The sequence below is a fragment of the Xyrauchen texanus genome, chromosome 21, assembly GCF_025860055.1.
Source record: "Xyrauchen texanus isolate HMW12.3.18 chromosome 21, RBS_HiC_50CHRs, whole genome shotgun sequence".
NCBI classification, from domain to species: domain Eukaryota; kingdom Metazoa; phylum Chordata; class Actinopteri; order Cypriniformes; family Catostomidae; genus Xyrauchen; species Xyrauchen texanus.
The window spans coordinates 22,326,436-22,348,833 of record NC_068296.1 but is presented as its reverse complement, the minus strand read 5'-3'; the positions used below and the strand labels follow the sequence as shown (position 1 = coordinate 22,348,833).

Sequence of the window (22,398 nt, the reverse complement as noted above, 5' to 3'; positions counted from 1 at the left end):
TTCAGGTGGGGAGAACCTGTTTATTTGCAGTAAAAACACACACACACACGCACGCACGCACGCACGCACGCACGCACGCACGCACTTTCAACATGATATATTAAATGATTAGGGTATTTTGAGCCAAAACTGCAGACACATTCTGGGGACACCAAAGATTTAAATTACATCTGGTGAAAAGGGGCATTATAGGTGCCCTTTAAGTTAAACACTGCTGCCATCTACTGCTCTCATAAACCACATTAAATGTTCTAATGGGATAAAGTTCTACACCATTACAATGATCCAAGAGGAATAACAATATGCATAGTTAATTTGCATTTGGTGAAAACCATATAACCCACAATACAACAAACAAGTATAGCATCTAACACCGTTTATTAACAGTTTGTCTGCAACAATATCATACAGGTGAGATAACGTGGGAAAGCGTGCTTTTCCAAGGTGCTGCTAAAGACTACTGGAAGTCATAAAAATGACTACATTGAAGAATTTAAGGTAACACCAGCAAATGCGTTGATTGTCCTCACTACACAAATGCAATATATATATATATAAAAAAAAATACAAGCAAATAATGTGCTTAAAAAAGGACAGCAAGGAAATACTACATTTTTTTTTTTTTGTTTTTACACATGGTGTTTACACAACACCTGAATTTTTCATGGCAACACCCAGGTAGAAAATGCAGTATAAAAACAGCTTTGGTGAACACGTGTGATCTCATACATATATACATACATATGTATATATAAAGTTGTACATAAAGCATTTAAAAAAAAAGGTTAAATAATATAAAGTGAATGTGCTGTTGTACACAGTGATGAGGTTTTAATAGGAAAGGACTCGTCTGTGATCGCAATGCAAAGGCAGTCTTAAGGCTTTTTGCGTCTGAAAAACAAAAGCATGGATAAAACCATGACGGACAGTACAATCCTTCTTTGCTTTACCTGAGTGACAGAAGACAAGTTAAATAAATGTAATATGTAAATAAGAAAGCTTACTTTGGATATCCATGGTGCTGGTATCCAGGTCCCAGGTTAGAGCCAGTTCTCATCTCAACAGCAACAGAGCACTAGAGAATGAAGACATGTTCAGGAAATGAGGACCACATCAACAATGCTATTTACACTTTAAACACCCAATGCAGCAATGTGAAAAGCATTCAATTGTTGTATATCACATTCTTAGGCAACATGTGTTGCATTGTACAGCAGCTGCAGCCAATTATTATCCCCGTCTATCTAAAATATTTACAAACTTGTAAATGGATGGCTTTTAATTCTATTAGTTTTTCATACATATATTCACATTATTATATGTCAAATAAAGAACTTAACGTAGTGCTTTTAGTGCAACGATGGTAATGTAGTCAGTTACATGACTGTGGTTTCCACTGAATGGATTGTTTTTTTACACAGTCTAATAATTAAATCATATTGTGGTTTCACTGGACAACAGTAACTTACCCTGGTCTCCACATCTGTCCAGTCCCCCTCCATAGGCTCACCCTCCTGGGCTGGGCCAGTCTCTGCTGATCGCCTCTTTCGGCTTAAAATAAATGCAAAAGTACAGATAGTGGTTCATATGACCGTCGACAATAAGAACTAGAAAAATATACATCACCACCACTGAACAGGACTTGCTTAGCAACAAATAAATCACCTGGCTGAAATAGGACTTTCTTGCTTGAGCGTTTCAATATCCGTGAACTGAACAGACTGTCCTCCACCTCTGGTCTTGAACACTTCACCCTTCAAAAAAAAATGTAAATATATATTTTTTTACATTACAGCTGACAACCAATCACAATATCAATCAGCTTGAGCAAAAAGCTACCTTGATTAACTTGGTCTGAATCTCCCCATCGGAGGCCACCTCCTGGTGCGTCAGAACGTACTTGTCACACTTAGACAGAGCTTTCTCACTGGGAGCAGTCACTTTGATGGCGTTGGGGATGTTCGGCTGCATGACTGTATCCAGGTCTACATTAGTAGTTGGTTTATGATCTACCCACCTCTCCCCACCTGCAGAGTGCGAGCGTCTGTGTAGAGGCCGAACTGGTGGCCCAGTCTATTTAATTAAACACAAGCAGAGTTACAAAAATAGAAGACAGGCCTCAAGCATGCTGTAGCCTTAGTGCGTTAGGGAGCCTAAACTCTACAGAACCAAAACAAGCTGTTAGAAGACAACAACAACATGCCCACCAAAGCATTCCCTTGGAAAATGAATCTATTTTTCAGTGATAACATGTATTTATCCTTTAAAATAAACTAAATCACAACTTTTACATAGCCCATTACATGGTTTAGTTGCTTTTTAAACATTTGGCCCAAAGAAAATTATAATAATTTTATGCTCCAGAGTAACAGATATCATTGAGATAAAAAAAACAAAAAAAACACAACACATTTATTTGTCTTAAAGTGCAGAACAGAGAGCATGAACACTTTCATTTTACAGGTCATTGTACACATCTACAGATCTTCAATTAAATATTTGGTGCAGCTGAAAAACACTGATCAACCATCAATAATAGGCAATGCTATTAGTGTCTTGTTGCAGCTCTACCTACAACTACAGCAAGATACTCCACTGACCCATTGACCAGTTGTCTCTAGGTCTACGTCTGCTGGCAGGACAGGCACCTCACAGTCTCTGACCCAGCATCTGCCTCTCCTCCTCTCAAGAGTGCTGGGAAGGCCCTGAGCTCTCTTTCTTCTGTCTGGGGGCATGTGGCTACTCTGCCTGCGAGACTGTGTGACTCCCTGCTCCCACTCAGAGATGCAGGAGGTCACAGACACACTGCCTGGTCTGAGGAAGGGATAATCTGGCCTGACTGTCTGAGGGAAATTATACATGGGCTCCAAGGAGGAGAGGGATGACTGGCAGCCATTGTAGGGAGACTGCAAGCGACATCAGATTAGTACACATGCAACACACAAACATATACCAGTACATTAAAAAGCATTAAAACATGAGAAATCTATGAAGAATTAAGTGCACAGAAGAATTATACACACTGGATTGCACACCATGCAAAGACAAATAAGCAGAGGCTCATGGAGTTGGTTGGGTATAATTCACAGGATCAAGCAGTCTAGAAACGCATGTCAGTTAAACGTACAGGAACAGGTGACGGGGAGGCGGATCTCTTTGGGGGATCTTTGTCCTTTTCTCTGGATGGCCGATGTGGTTGCCGGTTCTCTGTCTTTCCCTCCGTCACAATGGCTTTAAGCTGCTTTAGTTTCTCATCCTTCACCCACAGCTTATTCTGCATCTCCAACTGCTTGGCATTTACCCGTCTCTCCTGCAGACAAAAACAAATCTCAAATTGGCATCGGATTCAACATGAAAGGTACTGTAATATCCTAAAAGGACCTTGCTGGATCAAACATATGGTTCATGGAAAGCATTAAATACTCACACACTCCTTCTCCCACTTGAGCTTGGCGTCGGTGACTATGCCCTGCATGCGTGCTTCCATGCGTCTCTTATCAGACACTTCCCTTTGCAGCCGCTGTTCTCTGCTCTCCAGTTCATGACGTAGAGATCGCTTGTCCTCCTCATAGATGTTGGTCGTTTTCTGCAAGATCTCAATCTGCATGCGCAAAGGTATTAAAAGGGCCTCGTTTAATTGTTTTTGTATAATACCGACAAGGCTGTTCCAAAAGCTAAGCATCTTAATTAAACTGCCTCCTAAGACATCTAGTTCTGGCCAAACTCTAAAAAATGTCCCAGAATCTACGGTGATGAACTGGGTGGAAAAATAAATCCAAAATGGTGGATGGGGTTGAGAACAGAGTGTGTGTGTTGCATGTGTACTTATTCTTTTAAATACAGGAACTGTAAGATCTTCATGACTTTTGGTTCCAATAACGGTTCCACTACGTGCAATTTTCCACTGATGCGGATGGAACACCATAATTAAATACTTTGACAGTGTTTCCAGCAGCGCATTTCTGCAGTAGCGCTGCCCTCTACCGACTCTACAGGTGTATTTTGGTTTGCGTCTTATGAGCCGAATCTTTTGAATCTACTGTGCGAAGCGTACAGCACTGCCATTATAGAAGCAATCTTATTTGATTTAGAGTTGGACATGACTAGCACATCAGTATGAGAACTGTTGATGTCTCACAAGCCTGAAGTAAACAAATTTGACTACATAACAGTCTAAACCATCTCTGGAACAGTTACCGTTTATTTAATGATGACCTGTGTCTCTATTAAATCAAGCAGTGCAGTTAATGACTGGTTGTTCATATGACAATGTGTAGTTAAAGATACATAAGTTTTGTTGTAATAAGTGGAATGTTATAGTTTTAAATGAGAAAATGAAATATGCCATCACATTTCTTGTTTGTTTACATTTGTTCATTAAAAAAATATATAGTTAAAAATCTATTATTGGATTGTTTTTGTCACTAACAAGTCAGCAAACACCTTTTACAAGAATTGTATTTAAATGTACTTCAAATGGGTTATATCTGCTTTGTAGCAAATGCTATAAGAATTGCGTTTCCAAATAAAATTGGTGAAACTGCTGAAATTGTTACCAGAACTATTAGGAAACTTGAATTTAATCCAGAATTATTAAAGTCTCTACAATTCCCATCCATAATGGCAGACGAAGTTAAAAGACATTTTGATTATAAATACACTTCGAATCCATTCAATACTGAAAAGTATCGATAATTGTTTTGTTTTTTTATATATGACAAAACATTTTACCCAAAACTTTAGTGTGCCGTGTATATTTATCCTCAGAGTATAGTATTGTTCATATATGGTCTCCTGTGTGCTGCCCATGAGGGGCACTGTTTGAATGACATGTGGAGTTGCTACCTACACCATGAAGTGTTCAACATTGGTCTCTTATAAAAGGTCCCATTTCAGTTAGAATGCAGCCATAAAAGAAAGCTGTCTTTGAAGGCAGGAGACAGCTCACTATTTTTGGAACAGACCCATACACTAACATGAGCATGTTCAACCACTGAACCAGGCTATTTTTGCTTTTGTATCTTTAAGACTTCCACATGTAAATGAGCAGTTAATAAATAATACCTTTGCTAACCTCTTTGCAATAGGAAAAAGTAACAACCCTGCCAAATTGCTGAAAACTGACTGGGAGTTGATTCGTAAAAGTGGGTTGTCCCATTTTGGTTATGCTCTGATATCCACCTTGACACAATGACCATCATAGCCATGACATGTTCTATTTTCAGTGGGTTTTTTTTAAGCTTAGTTTGCATTGTTAATTTAACAGTTCTACTTGGTACACCTTTTTCATTTTTACCCTGAATAGTGTAAATACCTTGTACTCCAGCATCTTGGATTTCTTTTCCAGCCGATCAATCTCATTCTTCTGGTTCTGGATCATCTTGTCCTTTTCACCAAGCTTTCCACGCTGTTCTTGGATGAAGTTGTCTTTGGAAAGAACATTGCTGTCCTGCTCTTGAAGGATGGATTTTAGCATGTTAGCTGAAACAGAATCATAGCCAGAAATGTGAAAAAAAAAATAAAATAATAAAAATTACACAAAAATAATTTAGATGCATCCAATATGTCAGTACTCCAAAGGCTGTAAAAGTAGCAATGATTTTACCAGTTTTATTGTACTCGCCGATCATCATCTGGCGAATCTTGTGTCTCTTCTCCAGGGCCTCTATGAGCTTTGGTAGAGTAACATCATCATTAGGGCCAGAGATCTCACAGGGAGGCAGTGGAGTAAAAGACTGCAGCAGCTGGCTCAATACTGTTTGAGACTCTGTAAAGCACACATAACAAATTACATTATACAGATTAACAGTAGACAGAGGCACAGTTGCCTGAAATAAGATAAAAGACTTTTATATCAACACAATACCCAATATGGTCCGTTCCAGAGAGCAGGTTTAGCTACTAAACCAGGCAAGTTTATGCAGTAAACTAAAGTGGGTAGCCTCAACTTTTGGTTTAGCCAGTGACTCTCAATGAAATAATGTGAGATTAAATGCAGGTGGCATCCATTAAATCCACAGTAAAATGAAAGAAAAGGATATAAACTAGTTTCATCACTGAACCATAAGAGTTTTACTACAGACAATTCTGTACCACATTCAAACGCGTTTCGCAATCCCCGCCGCACTTTTCACTGGTTCACAAGCGCATTTAAATTAGTCTGTTCTGTTGAGACCAGTCTGCAAATTACCACACCTGCGCTGCACTCCAGCTGATCAATCATTCTACGATGTTGTTAAATGATCCGGGTAGCATCTAGCGCTGTTGATAACGTTCTTCGCGTCCGTGAGTTAACTATTCTGAGCTCACAATGCTCTATCCATTGAGCATTTTTGATAAGTGGTATGTGTTAAACTGTCATTCCTCTTTAAGCAGGTAAAACGCATTCCTAAACATCTGGTTAAGATGACATGGGAAGGCTGATTAATTGGTCAGTGAAAAGTTGCAACCCCCTGCCATACTAGGTTTCTGAAATGAGCTTGCAGGCCACATGAAGAGAGTTTGACACGTGTGTTATGCAGTGACGTCATGGAGTATGTGCGTTTATTTGTGTGTGTGGTGTGAAACCAAGTTAAAGTGTTAGTTTTAAAGGGTTTACCCATGATCCATTTTGAGAACATAAAGGGTTAGTTCACCCAAAAATGAAAATTATCCCATAAATTTACTCATCTTCATGCCATTATAAGTGTATATGACTTTCTTCTTTTTTAGAAGAAATATAATATAACAATCAGAGTTATATTAAAAAATATATAATTTATAATCTGAGTGAATGGTACCTTAGATTTTGAAGCCCAAAATAAGCGCATCCATCATCATAAAAGTAATCCATACGGCTCCAGGGGGTTAATAAAAAGGCCTTCTGAAGCAAAGTGATGTGTTTTTGTAAATATCCAGATATATAACTTTATAAACTATAATCACTGGGTTCCGGTAACTGCCTTCTGCACGTTCATGAGTCGAGTTCCAGCGTATGACAAGCGTAAGCTCCGGTGAGAAGTGACGAACGCGGAAGTGCAGAGGATAGAGCAAAACAAAACGCCTGTCATGAATTAGAAGTCAACAATGAGGATTTTTAAAGAAAAATGTCAGAGGATTTCGATATATGAGGAGATGGAGTTTTTTGCCCTGCCCTATTTGTTTGAACCAGAGTACACCGACCAGGAACTCCGGGCGATGGAGGAGGCTGCAGTAGCAGAACAAAATAATCTGGTAGACGGAGAGTACGGGAGACTTGGTGGTGCTCATGCAGTAAATGCGAGGTAATGCCAACAGAAGCATAGTGTGTTTGCTGCCATGAACGGATGAATGGAATGACTGGATAGATGGCTGAAAGAAGAATGTCAAATACACCTAGGATGTCTGAGCATTCTCAAAATGGATCATCAAAAACACAAACAGGCAATACCTCCATCTACAGGACCACCACGTTCCTCCAGTCTGTGGGTCAGCTCCTCTTTAAAAGCCTGGTTCTTCTGTCGGCGACCAGCTGCAAAGCCACAGATTGGTCTGTCAACAGGTCGGGCCACCTCCACCTCCTGAGTCATCTCAGCAAAGCGCATCACGAGCTACACACAGATCAGAAAATAAACCTAAATGATAACATTGTAACTACTATACATCTGAACAGGAAAAAAAAAAAAATTATATTGCTTACCAATGTCTCCTCATAATCATCAGCTTTTGGATTTACACAAACTACCATTCTCACTTTGCCTTCTCCATCAAAGTAGTTTTTGAATAGATGGGTCACTTTGGAATCTCTGTATGGAACCATCTGAGGAGAGAATGTAAATAGAGTGCCTTGTTGAACTAATAACAACAAAAAATAAATAAACATAAGACACAACATGGTCTGTAGATAACACATACCTTGTTCATGCCACACATCTGGTTCTCTCTCAGAACCTCAATACATGTGCGTAGTGTCATTAAAGACTGATTGATGTTGCCTGTGCAAGAAATAACATATGGTCTTCATAAAAATAAAAAATAAAAACACACCTCTTAAATGGAGATAGTATAAAACTTTTGTTCTTTGTGTCCGTGCCTGACCTGCTTCACGAAGACGGCTGCCCTCTGCTCGGGTTCTGCTAGTGCGCTCACTGCCAGCCAGATCCACTAGACATAACTGACTCACGTTTACTTGATTCTTATCCTGTATCGGGCAACAAAAAATACTGGGTCTGTATTACAACTGTCAGAATTCACATATAACCACAGTAGCAGCATTCAAATACTCCGGTGTCATTAAAAGGAGTAATTAAATGCCTTTTAGTCTGAGTTTGACAAATACCCATAAATGACTTCTCCAAGGTTTGAGTCAAAAACAGGCCGTCTTTTTTGATAAGTGTCAAGATAAAATCGTTGTATCATAGTGGTTCACTAGGGGGCCAAAATCCAAACAAGTATAACAAAACGGAGCAAATAAACTGCTAAAGATTTGTTAAGAAATGGGGGGGGGCGCAAGATGGCGACTCGGAACTAGCAGAAGTTCAGAAGCTCCTGCGCCACAAGCGTTTTTACACATACTTGTTAAATGAAGGACACAAGGTATCGATTTTGGTAATTAATCTTTAGTATGTCACTAGAAACCTTTTGGTTGCAATCTCTGCCGAAGATGCCAAGAAAACGGGGGAAAAGGATTCAACCGCAGACGCATCGGCCGAAGAGCCCGAGCAGAGTTCGGGGGATGCCAACAGTGAAACTGAACTCAGTCTCACTGTTAGAACCCAGCCCTTGCAAAAGCACTTCAAATTATGACGGAGAAAATTTCTAATTCAATAGAAGAGAAACTAAGCCTGCTGGCAGAAACAGTGCATAATCACACTCAGCAATTGGAGAGCATGAACATTCGGCTGGAAGAGACGGAGCGGAGAATCGTAGTAGTGGAGGCATCTTCGGAGGATGCACAAGCCCGCACATTCACCCTTGAAAAAAAAAAGTTGGTGCTTTTCCTGAACACGTCGATGACCTGGAGAACCGAGGCTGGCGTAAAAACATCAGAATTTTAGGCCTTCGCAAAGGGGTGGAGGGTGCTGATGTGGTCACCATTCTTCAAATGTGGATCCCTGAATTTCTCAATCTGCATACTAAGGGTGGTCACATTAAGATTGAAAGGGCGCATTGTACGCTGGCTCCAAAACAGGGCTCCAAGGACAGGCCGCGGCCACAAATTGTCTGGTTCCATAACTACGGAGACAAGCAGAGTGTTCTGGATGCCAGCAGGAGGCTGTCGGCAGATGGAGATTTGTGGTACGAGGACAGCAAGGTGTCATTCTGCAAAGATTTTTCTGCTTCAGTGATACGGAGGCATAAAGAATTCAACACAATCAAACAGTGACTTCGTGAGACGGGTGCCCGCTATGCGATATATCATAGTGGTAGAGGCCAAGCTACAAGTGACTATTGGAAGCACTTCTAAAGATTCTGAGATTGAGTTTCGCAGTACCTGGACAAAAACGCTGCAAGGTCCAACACCTGATCTCCCTGCTGCTTTGACAGGCGGGTGGCGAACTGAATTGTTCGTATCTTGGGTGGGTGGTTAAGTTTTATGGGTGGTTTCTTTTTCTCCCCTGAGCCGTTGTTAATAGAGGCTGTCCATTCCACCTGATACATTCTTTATTTGGTTTAAGTAACGGCTATCAGTAACTTAAGACTTTGTAAAGGGATTTACATGGACGAATAAAATTATGGAAAGTTTTCACGTGACTCTGTAGGGAGTCATATCCAGAGGTGTCTGTGCCAAGTGTTGTAAACCTAATTCAGGAATTTGGGCAATTTTCTGGGTACAAGATCATTTTTCTAAATCAGTTGATCTATTTATAGGGAATAAGAAGCCTACAAATCAACCTCCCTCCTTTCCTTTTAAATGCTCCAAGGATGGCTTTGTCAATCTGGGTAATAATGTGACCCCTACATTCAGGCAGTTGTACGAAGCTAATTTTGCACCAGTTCTTGAAAAAAAATCTTTGATGAGGTGGATGGCTCTCCCTCGGTCTTGGCTGGGGAGGGTTGCTTTGATAAAAATTAATGTGCTGGCCCACTTATTGTATCCAATGCAAATGATTCCCGTTTTAATAAGGTCAAAAGAGTTGCATGGGTGGCCAAGTTCATTTATCTGGAGCAAAAGAAAACCCAGATTGTAATGATCAAAACTTCAACTCACTAGCGCAAAGGGAGGTTTGGACCATCCGAATATTAGACTATCAATTTGCTTGCCAACTTCGATTTATTGTTGAATGGCTCAGTGAAGACCCTAAATCAGCCTGGTTCGATCTCGAATCCTCAGTCCAACTGCCCTTTACAAAACCATTTATTTGTTAAAAAGTCAAGCAGATCTATGTGTAACAGTCCCTTAATGCGTAATACTAGTGTGGCCTAGTGTGTGATCTGAAGACTGGAAGGTAGGATCAACAACCTCTCCTTTGCCGATTTTGAATAATCCGGAGTTCCTGCCAAGTAACACAGACCCTGGTTTTAACTTGTGGCATGGTCTTGGTAATTGTAGGATGAGTGACTCGTTTGAGGGGGGGGATCTCTAATGTCCTTGGATAACAGTCTCAAGATATAATTTACTTAGGCAACATTTTTTCAGGTTTTTGCAAATTAGAGACTATATTTTCAAAAATAATACACACTTTTAAATATTCATTCTCAGTCATTGAGATAAACCTTCTGAACCCTCCTCCACACAAGTTGATTTCCCTTTTCTATAAAGCTCTATGCACCTATGTTAGTACCTTGCACCTCAGATTGATTTGGGAAAGAGCTCGAGGTGGATATTTGAGTCGTGGGAGACTGTCTGGTCACAGGCCAATAGGCTTTCAGTGTGTAACAGGGCAAGAGCCATTCAGCTTTGGATCCTCCTTAGAATACATATCACGCCTCATAAGACACAAATACAACTCATTCACCACTCTGTCCTAAATGCAAGTCTGATATAGGAGATTATACTCCATGTATATGGGGCTGTCACATAATCCAGGTTTACTGGTCCAGGGTTGTGGTTCAATTAAATAACATCTTGGGTTTGGCTTTGGGGCTACATCCTTTGTCACTCCTCCTGGGTTTTCCCTATAAGCTCATCTCTAACAAGTATAAAAGACAGCTTTTTAGCTTGTTGACTTTTGCTGCCAGGAAGAATCTGCTAATGTCATGGATCAGTGATAAGCCTCCCTCCATTAAAGGCTGGCATTCAATTATTAGAGAGACTATTCCTCTGGAACTCTTAACATGCATTATTCACTCCACAACTGACACTTAACCGCATATGGACACCATACCTTGACCGTATAAAATGCCTCTACCTGTGATATTCTGTGGTATGGTATGATATAACGGTCCAGAAGTATCTAGATTGCATATGTACTCTCCTCAGTTTTTGCCGGTCCAACTGCACATCTCGATTTGCAGTACAATGCTCTGTTGTCATATGTACAATATTGTTTTATGTATCCCCATTGTTGTGTGTCAGGCAATTTGTGTTTGTTATCATTTTGTTTATAAAATAAAGACAAGAAACAAATTTTAGGTCATAAAAAATGACACCATGACAACTTTGTAACACCAAAGCATGAAGTTGAGCTTGAGTCAAAAGTTATGTGTCGAAAGGTAAGGTTTTATGGCAATAAAAATGGTACTGACCTGAAGCACATTGTCTCCATCCGCATCCAGAGGTGCTTGTGCCAACTTGATAATGAATACACTATGAGAGCGGCTGGACTCACGATTTAACTGCGTGTTTGCAATCCTGCGCTTCTTCTGACCTGTGTTCAGAACATTAAGACTTCATAACACTGTATGTAAACCACAAACAGAAACCCAGAAAAGTGTAACAGCTGTCAACTTACCTCTCCAAAAGACTTCAAAAGCTTCCTCTGTTGACTTGACCTCAACCTCAGTGCACCCGGCTACATACATGTTGTGATTTTGATCTTCACGCAAGATTTTCGATTGCGGTTGTCTGAAATATGAAATTACAGTATGATAAAATTTCTGTAAACAGCAGGTTATAAGAGGGGAGAGAAAAAAAAATAAAAAATTCAGCCATGATGCATAGTCATTGCATATATGCACCTACTAGCAACTAAAACATATGCACAAGACAGCCAAAGCAGACTTCCACTCACTGAGCACTTTATTAGGAACACATGTATGCCTTATTCATGCAATAACTAATCAGTGCAATGCATAAAATCATGCGAATAAGGATCAGGACCTTCAGTTAATGTTCACATCAATCATCAGAATGTGGAAAATCAGTGATTTAGATAGACCATCAAATGATTGTTGGTCCAGACAGGCTTGTTTGAGTATTTCTGTAACTGTTGTGCATGAAAATCCCAGGAGATCAGCATTCTCTACAATTTACTCAGAATGGTCCCAAAAACAAACAAACATCAAAATAACAGCAGTTCTATGGACCGAAATGCCTTTTTGATTAGGTCAACAGAGAATAGCCAGACTGGTTTGAGCAGAAAAAAAGGCTACAGTAACTCAGTTGACCCCTCTGTACAATTGTAGTGAGCAGAATAGCATCTCAGAATGCACAAAACGTTGAACCTCGAGGCAGATGGGCTACAATAGCAGATGACCATGTCTGGTTCCAATTCTGTCAGCCAAGAACAGAAAACTGTGGCTGCAGTGGGCACAGGCTCACCAAAACTGGACAGTTGAAGACTGGAAAAACGTAGCTTGTTCTGATGAATCTTGATTTCTGATGAGGCACACAGATGATAGGGTCTGAATATGAACCCAACCTGCCTTGTGTCAACAGTCCAGGCTGGTGGCTTAATGCGGTGGGTAATGTTTTCATTAGAGTAGTTCACCCAAAAATTCTCTCATAATTTACTCACCTTATGCCATCCTTGATGCAAATGACTTTCTTTGGCAGAACACTAATGAAGATTCTCTCAGCTCTTTTCAATGAAAGTTAATGGAGGGTCAGCATAAAAGTAATCCATATGACTCAAGTGGTTAAATCAGTATCTTCAGAAGCAATATGATAAGTGTGGGTGAGAAGTAGATCAATATTTAAGTTATTTTAAAAATCTACTTCCTGTTCAGTCAATTTCCACTTAAATTTTCACATGCTTTTGTTGATTTATATTCTTCATGCATATGTCCCCCTACTGGGCAGGGAGAACAATTGATTTAAATATTGATCTGTTTCTCACCCAAAATTATCACATCACTTCTGAAAATATGGATTTAAACACTGGAGTCATATGGATTACTTTTATGCATCCTTTGTGCTTTGAGTGTCAATTTTGGTTGTATTATATGGACCTACGGAGCAGTATATTTTAATAAAAATATTTGTGTTCTGCGGTAGAAAGAAAGTCAAACACATCTGGGATGGCATGAGGGTGAGAAATAATGAGAATTTTCATTTTTTGGGTGAACTATTCCTTTAATACCAAATCAATCGTCGCTTGAATGCAACAGCCAATTTGAGGATTGTTGCTGACCATGTGCATCCCTTCATGGCCATAAATTATTCACCTTCTAATGGCTACTGCCAGCATGATAATGCAACATGTCACATAGCCAAAGAAGTCGCAAACTAGTTCATGAACATGAGTTCACCATTCTTCAGTGGCCTTTCCAGTCACCAGACTTGAATCCAAAAGGAAGACCTTTGTTGTAGAACGGGAGATTCGCAGTATAATCTGCAGAAATTGTGCTATACAATCATGTCAACATAGATAAGAATCTCAAAAGGGATGTTTCCAACATCTTATGGAATTCATGCCACAAAGAATTTAGGCCGTTTTATGAACAAAAGTGAGGCCCTACCCAGTATTAGTCAGGGCCAGAAATTAATTTCTAAAAATCAGGGGAAATTCCCCCATTACATACATTTTAGTACGTTAATACTAAAACATCTGAAATTTTACCAATCTCACAAGTGGCTAATTTTCTCAATTCTTACCTCGTTTTATTCAGTTGGAATTATTTTTAAAGAATGCAGCCTAACTATGACCCTTCTCTTCAGTCACTTTCCCTGCAAGACATGATGCAATCTTGTGCTGAATTTCATTTGTATTTTGTTCTTGGCAGATATCTTCAACAAACACAGACTACTTTAAAATGGGCAGTTCACCCAAAAATGAAACCAAAAGGGGGGTGCCAATGTAGGTAATGCATACATCCTCGCAAATGGGTAGTTGCTCAAGCCTGTATTAATTTCTCTCTTTTGAGGAACATAATTAGATTTTAGGCAGAATATCAACCACCAAGAAGTCATCTCCTTTTGCGTTCCACAAAAGAAATTAATACAGGTTTACAACAACATGAGGGCGGGTAATGACAATTTTCATTTTTGGGTGAACTTTTCATTTAAGTGTTAGTCAGTTCTCACCAGTTACATTCAAAATGGATGATTAATGTTGACAAACTGCACAGAAAATGTTAGATTAAATTCTGAGATCCTTGCTGCTAATTATTTATGATGCATATGAGATGTATAATACATTCAGATTATGCATTTTATTAATATTACATTATTATGTATACACTATTACATAATTATGAAAATTGACTGATTCACATGGCAGAGAAAATACCTGCATACGACAGATAGAGCTCTAGAATGGAGATGAGTGATGGAAAAGATGTTTAAGAGTTTAACCCAGAGTAGTTCTGGTTGATTTACATAAAGCATCTTTGTCATTTCTGCATCTCGTCAAACATGCTGAAATGGAGTGCCACGATGTAAAAACAGATCACGCAGTGTAGACTGCCTCATTGATTATAAACAGTAGCAATAGTTTTATCACATGGCTTGCATAGAGACACGGTATAATGCCATTTGCATGTCGAATTAACAACAGGTTTATACACCTGTAACATTTTAACTTAAGTTCAGTAAATATGCGCTACCTGACTGCGCACAAATAACTAACAGGCATTCAATGAACTGCTGACAGCTACATGAGAGAGAGAAAGATTATTTACTTGCGCAGATTCTGATTTACAGTTTGATTCAGAGACAAGATTATTGATTTGTTAATCTGAATAGATTGGTTTAATAACTGTCAGATACTTGTTAAAGTGAAAAGTAGTGTGCTGGAATTCCCTGCATTATAAATATGGAACATGCAAGAATTATTAAAATTGTGCAAAATACTCGCAATCTGCGCCAAATTTCAGGCCCTGATTAGTATATTGTTCTTAATAAAAGTGCTCAGCGAGTGTAGATTTCCTAGAAACAAGTGAAAGCACCAGACAGGATGCACACAAAGCTAAACAATGGAAAAGAGTCATGTCTCTCTCTGAATGGATTCCACTGGTCACATACATGAACTCAGTGTTGTGTCGTAGAGGTATGCCTGCAACATTCCACCTACCGAAGAAACAAAATACATTTATCTATAAACTAAGCTTATATTGCCAAATATGAATTATCAAATGAAAACCTTATAATGGGACTGAGCTTTGTGTATTGATACTACTGATCATACACCCAATTACAGTAGAACAGATATACGCATGAGAAACAAGGAACAGCTCTACCATTTACGAAGATGTATGTCAATAGCATAAAGATGAGAAGTACTGGTATACACTTCAAAATGAAAGTGAATTATAATCATGTAGGGTCAACACTAAACAAATGAGCAAGCTTACTTGGGCTTTATTGGGTCAAAGGGAGTTTCCTCCAGGAGATCATAGATGTAGTTGTTGTAAATCTCAATGTAAGAGACAAAGACACTGTAGCTGCTATCCTCATCCACCCCATCTGCCTTATAAGCCTCCTCTGGGCTGATCATATCAGCAAATTCTGGGTCTAATATTCGCCTACAGATCAAGATAAACATTGATATTATTATCGAATTCATTATAAATGGATGTTATCTCATTAGGCACAAGGTTCTCTTCATCACTCTGAAATGTATGGAAATAACCTTGACGGGGTCTTTGGTACATTTGTCTGACTATCTCGTTTCTGTCGGTCTAAGAGCGCATCCACCTGAGTTTGCACTTCCATGCCATTTTTATCATCAGGCTTGAAAACCTGTTGAGGGAATGATAAAACATGTCAGAGGCTGGGTGTACTTTTCATAATAAAATATAACCATTTTGACAAATTTGCTCACAAATCTCTTGGCCTGGTAGGGACCAATGCTGTTGAAGATCATGTCAAGTGAACGTGGAAGCAGCCCACCTTGGCCCGGGGAGCCAGTCATTGTGTGAGTTTTACCACTGCCAGTGACACCATAGGTAAACAGCAGACCTAGTTTAAAAAAAAAAAAAAAAAAAAAAGGAAACATTTGTCAGCCTATGAGTGTTTTCAAATGAAGAGCATACAAGTATAATAAGTATATTTAGTATATAAGAGTGAATTTCTATTACCATTTTTACAGTGAGTTAGGTCTTCCACTAGAGGTTTGGCAACATCTTCAAATAACTCTCTCTGTGTTGTTTTGATTCCAAATACTTTTTTGAAGGAGTATTGAGTCTGAAACAGAAATTAAGTAGAGTTAATTTCAGAAGATCTGACCAATCCCTTATATCCACATGACCAACTATTTTAGCAAGCTTAAGAATATAGGACAATATTATTTCTAGAGGCCGACCAACGGTGGATTTTGCTGATACTGATATCTAAGGTAGAGGAAAAGGCCAATAAAATATTAAACGGCTGATATTCTTTTAATCTAATTTAAAAACTGTTATAGCATTTTCTTTGGAACATACATATCGGCCAGAGTCCAAAATGAATAAAATCCCAAATGTAGTTTATTTATAAACCAAAAATACAATTTGGTGCATAATGTGGGACTTTTAAGACTAAAGCCTAAAACACACCGGAGAATCTTATACTGAAAAGACATTGCTCCGTCACAATATTCTATTTAATATTTAACAAATTAAGCTCTTTATAGCCTATATATACACACACATCAATAAAAAATTAAAGATTTTTGCAGATAACCGATAGATCCATAAAACAACTATCGGCACTGATAAATTGGTAATACCGATATATATCAGTCTAGCTCTAATTAGTTCTTTATGAAACAATTACAGATAAACATGAGAAATGTTCTCGTAACAATGTGGGAGAGTACAAAGAAACGATACATAAATGACAATTACACTACATTAAATACGTACTTGCGTCTCACAGCACAGGCACTCACCTCTTTGTATTCACCATTTCTGTTGGCTTTGAGGCCATCAGGGGCATGCAACTGAATGGTGGTGTTGCTTATAACCTCAATACAACATTCCTCATCCTCTGCACCGAGTGGTCGCACACGACAATACACCTGCCATCATAGACTTTATTCAAGACTTCTTTCAAAGCTTTGTGTATTATATTGTACCAATACATCACACTTTAGGTATGCTTATGTACAGCAAATAACAACATACCCCAACAGGGTCTTTCTGGGTGTTGGATGGCTTTTTTGGAGCAGGGCGGCGGGGGGTCTTGACCTTCCTGTAACAAAAGTAAACATTCAGACACTATTCACAGAGCTAATTTGTGTGCTTCTTATAAATCACTCTGCATTCATTTTGGTTTGAAAACAGCATTCGTTCACATAGAATAACACATCAGTAAATCTGATAAGCAGATTACTAAAAGAGTCAAGCAGATCCACCAAATTTGCCGGTGTTATGGATCAACTGGGGATGTGCACGTGCGTGCACATGAATAGTTTTACTTGCCTATTTGTTTAATATAAATTGTCAAGGAGCAAAGAAACAATGTTTTGCACATTATAAAAATGTTGGCATCCTTATTAAATAGTTTTTCATCAATGTCTGTTCTAATGAATTTGACACAGTTAAGAGCGATTTTAACCATTTCACAGGGAAACATTGTTGCCCATGTTTATGTGGGACATTGGTTTGAATGGGAACTTATGACTACATTTGTCAGAGCAGTAAATCACTTGTTGAATTTATCATCAGCATCATATGTCAATAATATACTTTCAATTGCTTTTATTTCTTTATAATGAATAATGGCTTGATGAACTTATAGTTTGAGAAACTTTCTCAGACAAAGTGAATCAATTACATATGGGACACTGGTCCATCAGCAAGTAATATTGCCAGTAAACATAATGACCAGTTCAAATTCCGATCAATTAGGAAAAATTAGAAAACAAAAATGCATTTTTAACATAACTTTTTTTTTTTTTTTTTTTTAAATCACCTACAAAATTTTAAATAAATCAATCAAAATTGCAACTGAATCTAACAGCCAATAGGCCTACTTACAGTATAATCTACAGAATTTTCAGAGAATTATTAAAATTACTGAGATGGAAAAAAAAAAAAAAAACAACATGAACCACATTTTCTAAAGTTTACAGGCTTTTTAAAATGGTCAAACATTTTTAAGGTTTACATACAAACAAAATGATTGTTTCTTAAAAACTTTGTCAAGAGTACCATTTATTCTTACTTATTGGTCAATTTGGGCTTTGTACAATGCCACCAAAAATTAATCGCACCATTCTGAAATATCATCTTTTGGCAGTGCCATGGGTAGTCAAACAAACGACATTGTCAAGCACAGAACCCTTTAAAAGTAAAAGATGCCATAACAAAACATGCATATATACACACACACACACACACACACACACACACGCGTGCTGGGATTCACAGGGATTTGAACCCAGGTTTGTATACATAGTTGGCAAACACACTAACCCTAAATCAACTCTTCTATGTGAACAGTAACAATTGTTTTAAATAAAAGTAATTTCAGAGTATAGGCCTATTGTTGACATAAGCATATTATGCTTAGTTTTGCACATAAAAGACTTCAACATACGATTTACTGCTCTGACGATTGAAATCGCCAGTTCCCATTCAAACCAACCACTGCCCCATGTTAAAATAGCTCTTAAACGGTGTCAAATTCATTAGAACAGACATCGGTCATACAAAGCGGGTTAATCACGATACTAAAATTTTGTATAATATGTAAAACATCTTTTCTTTGTTCCTTGTCAATTCACATTGAACGAATCTGCTGAAAAGGCAATTACAATTATTCACTTGCACGCGCACATCCCAAGTTGATCCATAACACAGGTATGGTTCTGCTCGTTAAAAAGACACAAAATACAAACCCTGTTTGGGATGATTTGGTCATTCGGAATTGCAGTAAACGTGTTTTCAGATTATCGTGTCTGATCGGCTGTTTCACTCGTGTCGTTATTTCAGTATCGTTAACGTACATCGCTGTTGATAATAATAAAATAGCCGACTTATACTTGCGCGCGCGCGCATATATATATATATAATTGAGAAATAAAGCAGAATTATTGATTGACTGACGCTCAACCCGGAGGAATAATAACAGTTAATAAATGAGCGTTAAGGTACTCAAGTTAGCAACTGACGCTAAAGCCCAGCCAACGGCTTTATAATGAGACAACAAATACACTTGAACAGACCTTCAAACAAAATGCATAATCTTTTTATTCGGTGTACGAATAAGTATAAATCACTTACGTTTGCCTTATCATGTTGAAATGTTTTGATTAATTTCGCGACGCCGTAGCCTCGCTCTTGTCCGTACACAAAGTTCAAACGTTCCCTCTCTGCTTCAAAAGAAACGAATATTTCAAATGTGGCCAATCAGCCAACGAGCGGATGTCCCGCCCTAAGTCTTGCGTTCTATGCTGAACCATCTCCGGCATAGACATAATAAATACATAGACGCCCGCCATATTGCGGAGGGCAGCATTCCCATTTCTCTCATAACGGGAGTTGAGGAAAAATGCTTGCCTCGTGTGCTGCTTGGGGCTGTACAAATCGCCGCACTATTGAAAACAGGTCTCGGGGAATTACTTTTCACAAGTAAGACTGAACATTTGTTTTTGGTTGTATTTGGTCGTTATATAATTAGTAATAGTTAGTTGGCCACCTGAGTTAGTCAGACTAAAATAGCTTGCTTGCGAGCTGTGAAAGTTGAGACATGAGTTGACATGATTTATCATAGTTTTATCTTATATTTTATATAATAAAGTACATTTCCTGAAAATCTAAATATTTTCTTTAAACCGACTTTTATGACAAGTACTCGTTACACCATGTACGAACCACTGAAATCGGTTGATAAATGTAAACGTTATTTTTGGTTTTATCCAGAAAAACCGCAACTCACCCGTTTACTTGCATTTGATTACAGCGCAGTCTTGCCCTCCGTAAAATGGCGGACGCGTTGACGTATCGCAGCAACGTTCCAAAGGCGTCTATGTATTTATTATGTCTCTGATCTCCGGTAACAACGTCAAGTTGTACATTGGGAGAAAACATGGGAAATCAATGTAAAATAAATTACATTTTTTATAAGTAACAAAGTGAAAGTAATATCATACAAATATGAATTGGAAAGATTGGAAATTAATATTATTTACACTTGTGAATTCTTTGGGTTAGAAAAATTTAAGTTCTTTATTTCTTTATTCAAGACAATTAGACCTATGTTTTGAAAGGATTTGGAAAATTATTTTGAGAGAAAATTGGGATGTGTTAAAAATATATGTATTTGATGTGATATTTTATACCTATTTATTAATATATGGAATTTTGAATATATATAAATTAAAATAAATAAATCAAAAAAAAATATAAATATATATATATATATATATATATATATATATATATATATATATATATATAATATGGTATTTATTATTGGGCAAATACCATAAGAAAAAAATTGCCTCTTTGTAGGCAGATTTTCTCATGTTTTGTAAAAAAGGTTGAACCATATGTTAGCCTTTTAGAAGAAATAAACAAGCATTAAAACATGCTATGTCATAAAGGAATTGCAATATTTGTAGAATGATTTTCTCTGTGAATATTAGTTATTATTTTAAGAATTATAAATTATATTTATTATTAAGAAGCCCCACTTTTGCAGTGGCTAAATTTCCCCATAAAATGCAATGTGATTGAAATGAACAAAATGGTCAACCCTTTTCTGAAATGGTCATTTTGAATAAGTAGCCTATTATCTTATTTTTGTATTTTTAAAAAGCATCTTAATGTCTCAGAAGTACTTATAAAAGTTTGCAAATGTTGCCCTATTGTCCCTATATTTAGACATCTCACTATAACCTCCCTCACCACCTTTTTATTATTATTATTATTAATAATAAGAGTTTTCATCAAGGCATCAGTGTATCACTCCCTGCTAATTCAGATTCTGGGGGACGGAGCTTTCAATTTTATCAAGAGATTATGGGAGACAGGTATTGGTATTGAACTTGGATGAGGGAGTGTTGGCTAGGATTCTAAAAAACGTCAAGTTTACATATAGAGATGCAAGGGAGCATCTTATGCAATTTAAGATTTTACATCGATTCAATTGGACCCCTCTAGATTATACTGGCTTGGTCTTAAAGACACACCCACCTGCTGGAGATGCCAATCATAAGATGGGGGCACAACCAATGTTTTTTGGTGGTTCAGAGTTTTTTATGTGATATATTGGGCACTCAAATTTAATTTTGCCCCAGACTGTATTTTAGGCGATGGGGCATTCGTTAATCTAGGGTATAAATACGTTTAAAAAAATTGGGTCCTTGCCAGTGTTATGATCGACTGGAGCGCCCTCATTTTAAGAGTGGTGCACAGAAATGAGGAGGGTGGTGGCATTCGAGGACATGTATTGTTGAAGGCTGGGGAACTTAAGATTCATTTGATGGGAAATGGGGCAACTAGTTGGGTCTTCTTGGAGGGCTCACGGGGAGGGACAGTGGAGAGAAAGTATAGTTTTAAAGGTGTGTGATTATGTGTGTGTATACTCATGTGCGACCACAGGGATGTTTGTTGGGGGTCAGGGTGGGGTTGGGGATTGGGAGGGGTAATAGTGGGGGTTAAATGTTGATTCTGTGAATATATGTTTTCCTTTTCTTTGTCAGTTGTATGAATCAATAAAAACTGTTTATCAGAAATAAATTTCATCAAAACAGACATTCGTTATATTTATTTTCACACAAATGTTGCTCCATCAATTATCAATTAAAATAATACAATCTTTTTAATCTTGATACACTTTCTGACCAGAAAATGGGTTTCATTTAGCAACAAATAACAATAAAGAATTATAAAAAACAACACATTTTTATTTACAAACAAAAACAATGTATTCATTTAGAAGTAAGATTTTACACACACAGGGATAAAAAAAAATGTGTATCGTAAAAAAGCCATTGGTGTCAAAAATTTAATCTGATACATGTGCATATAACATGGAAATGTGTTTTGAAATTGTGCAAATAAAGCGTACTAGTTTAAAGAATACATCACATTTATTACTAAACATTAATCAAACAGACAAACATTTATTAATTTATAAGAAAGATTTTACACAATGTTCAAAATGATTGATTATAAGCAGGCACTGAT

General features: G+C 37.8%; 1 protein-coding gene across 4 annotated transcripts; it reads right to left on the bottom strand.

The window, feature by feature from the left end:
- Positions 1–359: 359 nt before the first annotated feature.
- kif23 (kinesin family member 23) lies at positions 360–20,182 on the bottom strand. 4 transcript variants are annotated; one of them, XM_052152416.1, is made up of 24 exons: positions 19,489–19,609; positions 17,386–17,452; positions 17,151–17,279; positions 16,360–16,465; positions 16,104–16,240; positions 15,912–16,021; positions 15,634–15,804; positions 15,305–15,349; positions 11,853–11,965; positions 11,647–11,768; positions 8,056–8,158; positions 7,873–7,952; positions 7,658–7,777; positions 7,409–7,568; positions 5,606–5,767; positions 5,315–5,481; positions 3,428–3,601; positions 3,128–3,310; positions 2,601–2,906; positions 1,840–2,073; positions 1,666–1,754; positions 1,470–1,551; positions 1,005–1,075; positions 360–891 (listed from the first exon to the last, which is right to left on the bottom strand). In XM_052152416.1, exons 1-24 carry the CDS (start codon positions 19,500–19,502, stop codon positions 876–878), a joined length of 2,961 nt encoding a protein of 986 aa, XP_052008376.1. In that variant the 5' UTR covers positions 19,503–19,609; the 3' UTR covers positions 360–875. The 4 variants fall into 4 exon arrangements, with proteins under 4 accessions (XP_052008376.1, XP_052008374.1, XP_052008373.1 ...); XM_052152414.1 differs by lacking the exons at positions 2,601–2,906; positions 19,489–19,609 and adding an exon at positions 20,144–20,182; XM_052152413.1 differs by lacking the exon at positions 2,601–2,906.
- Between the last annotated feature and the right edge of the window lie 2,216 nt (positions 20,183–22,398).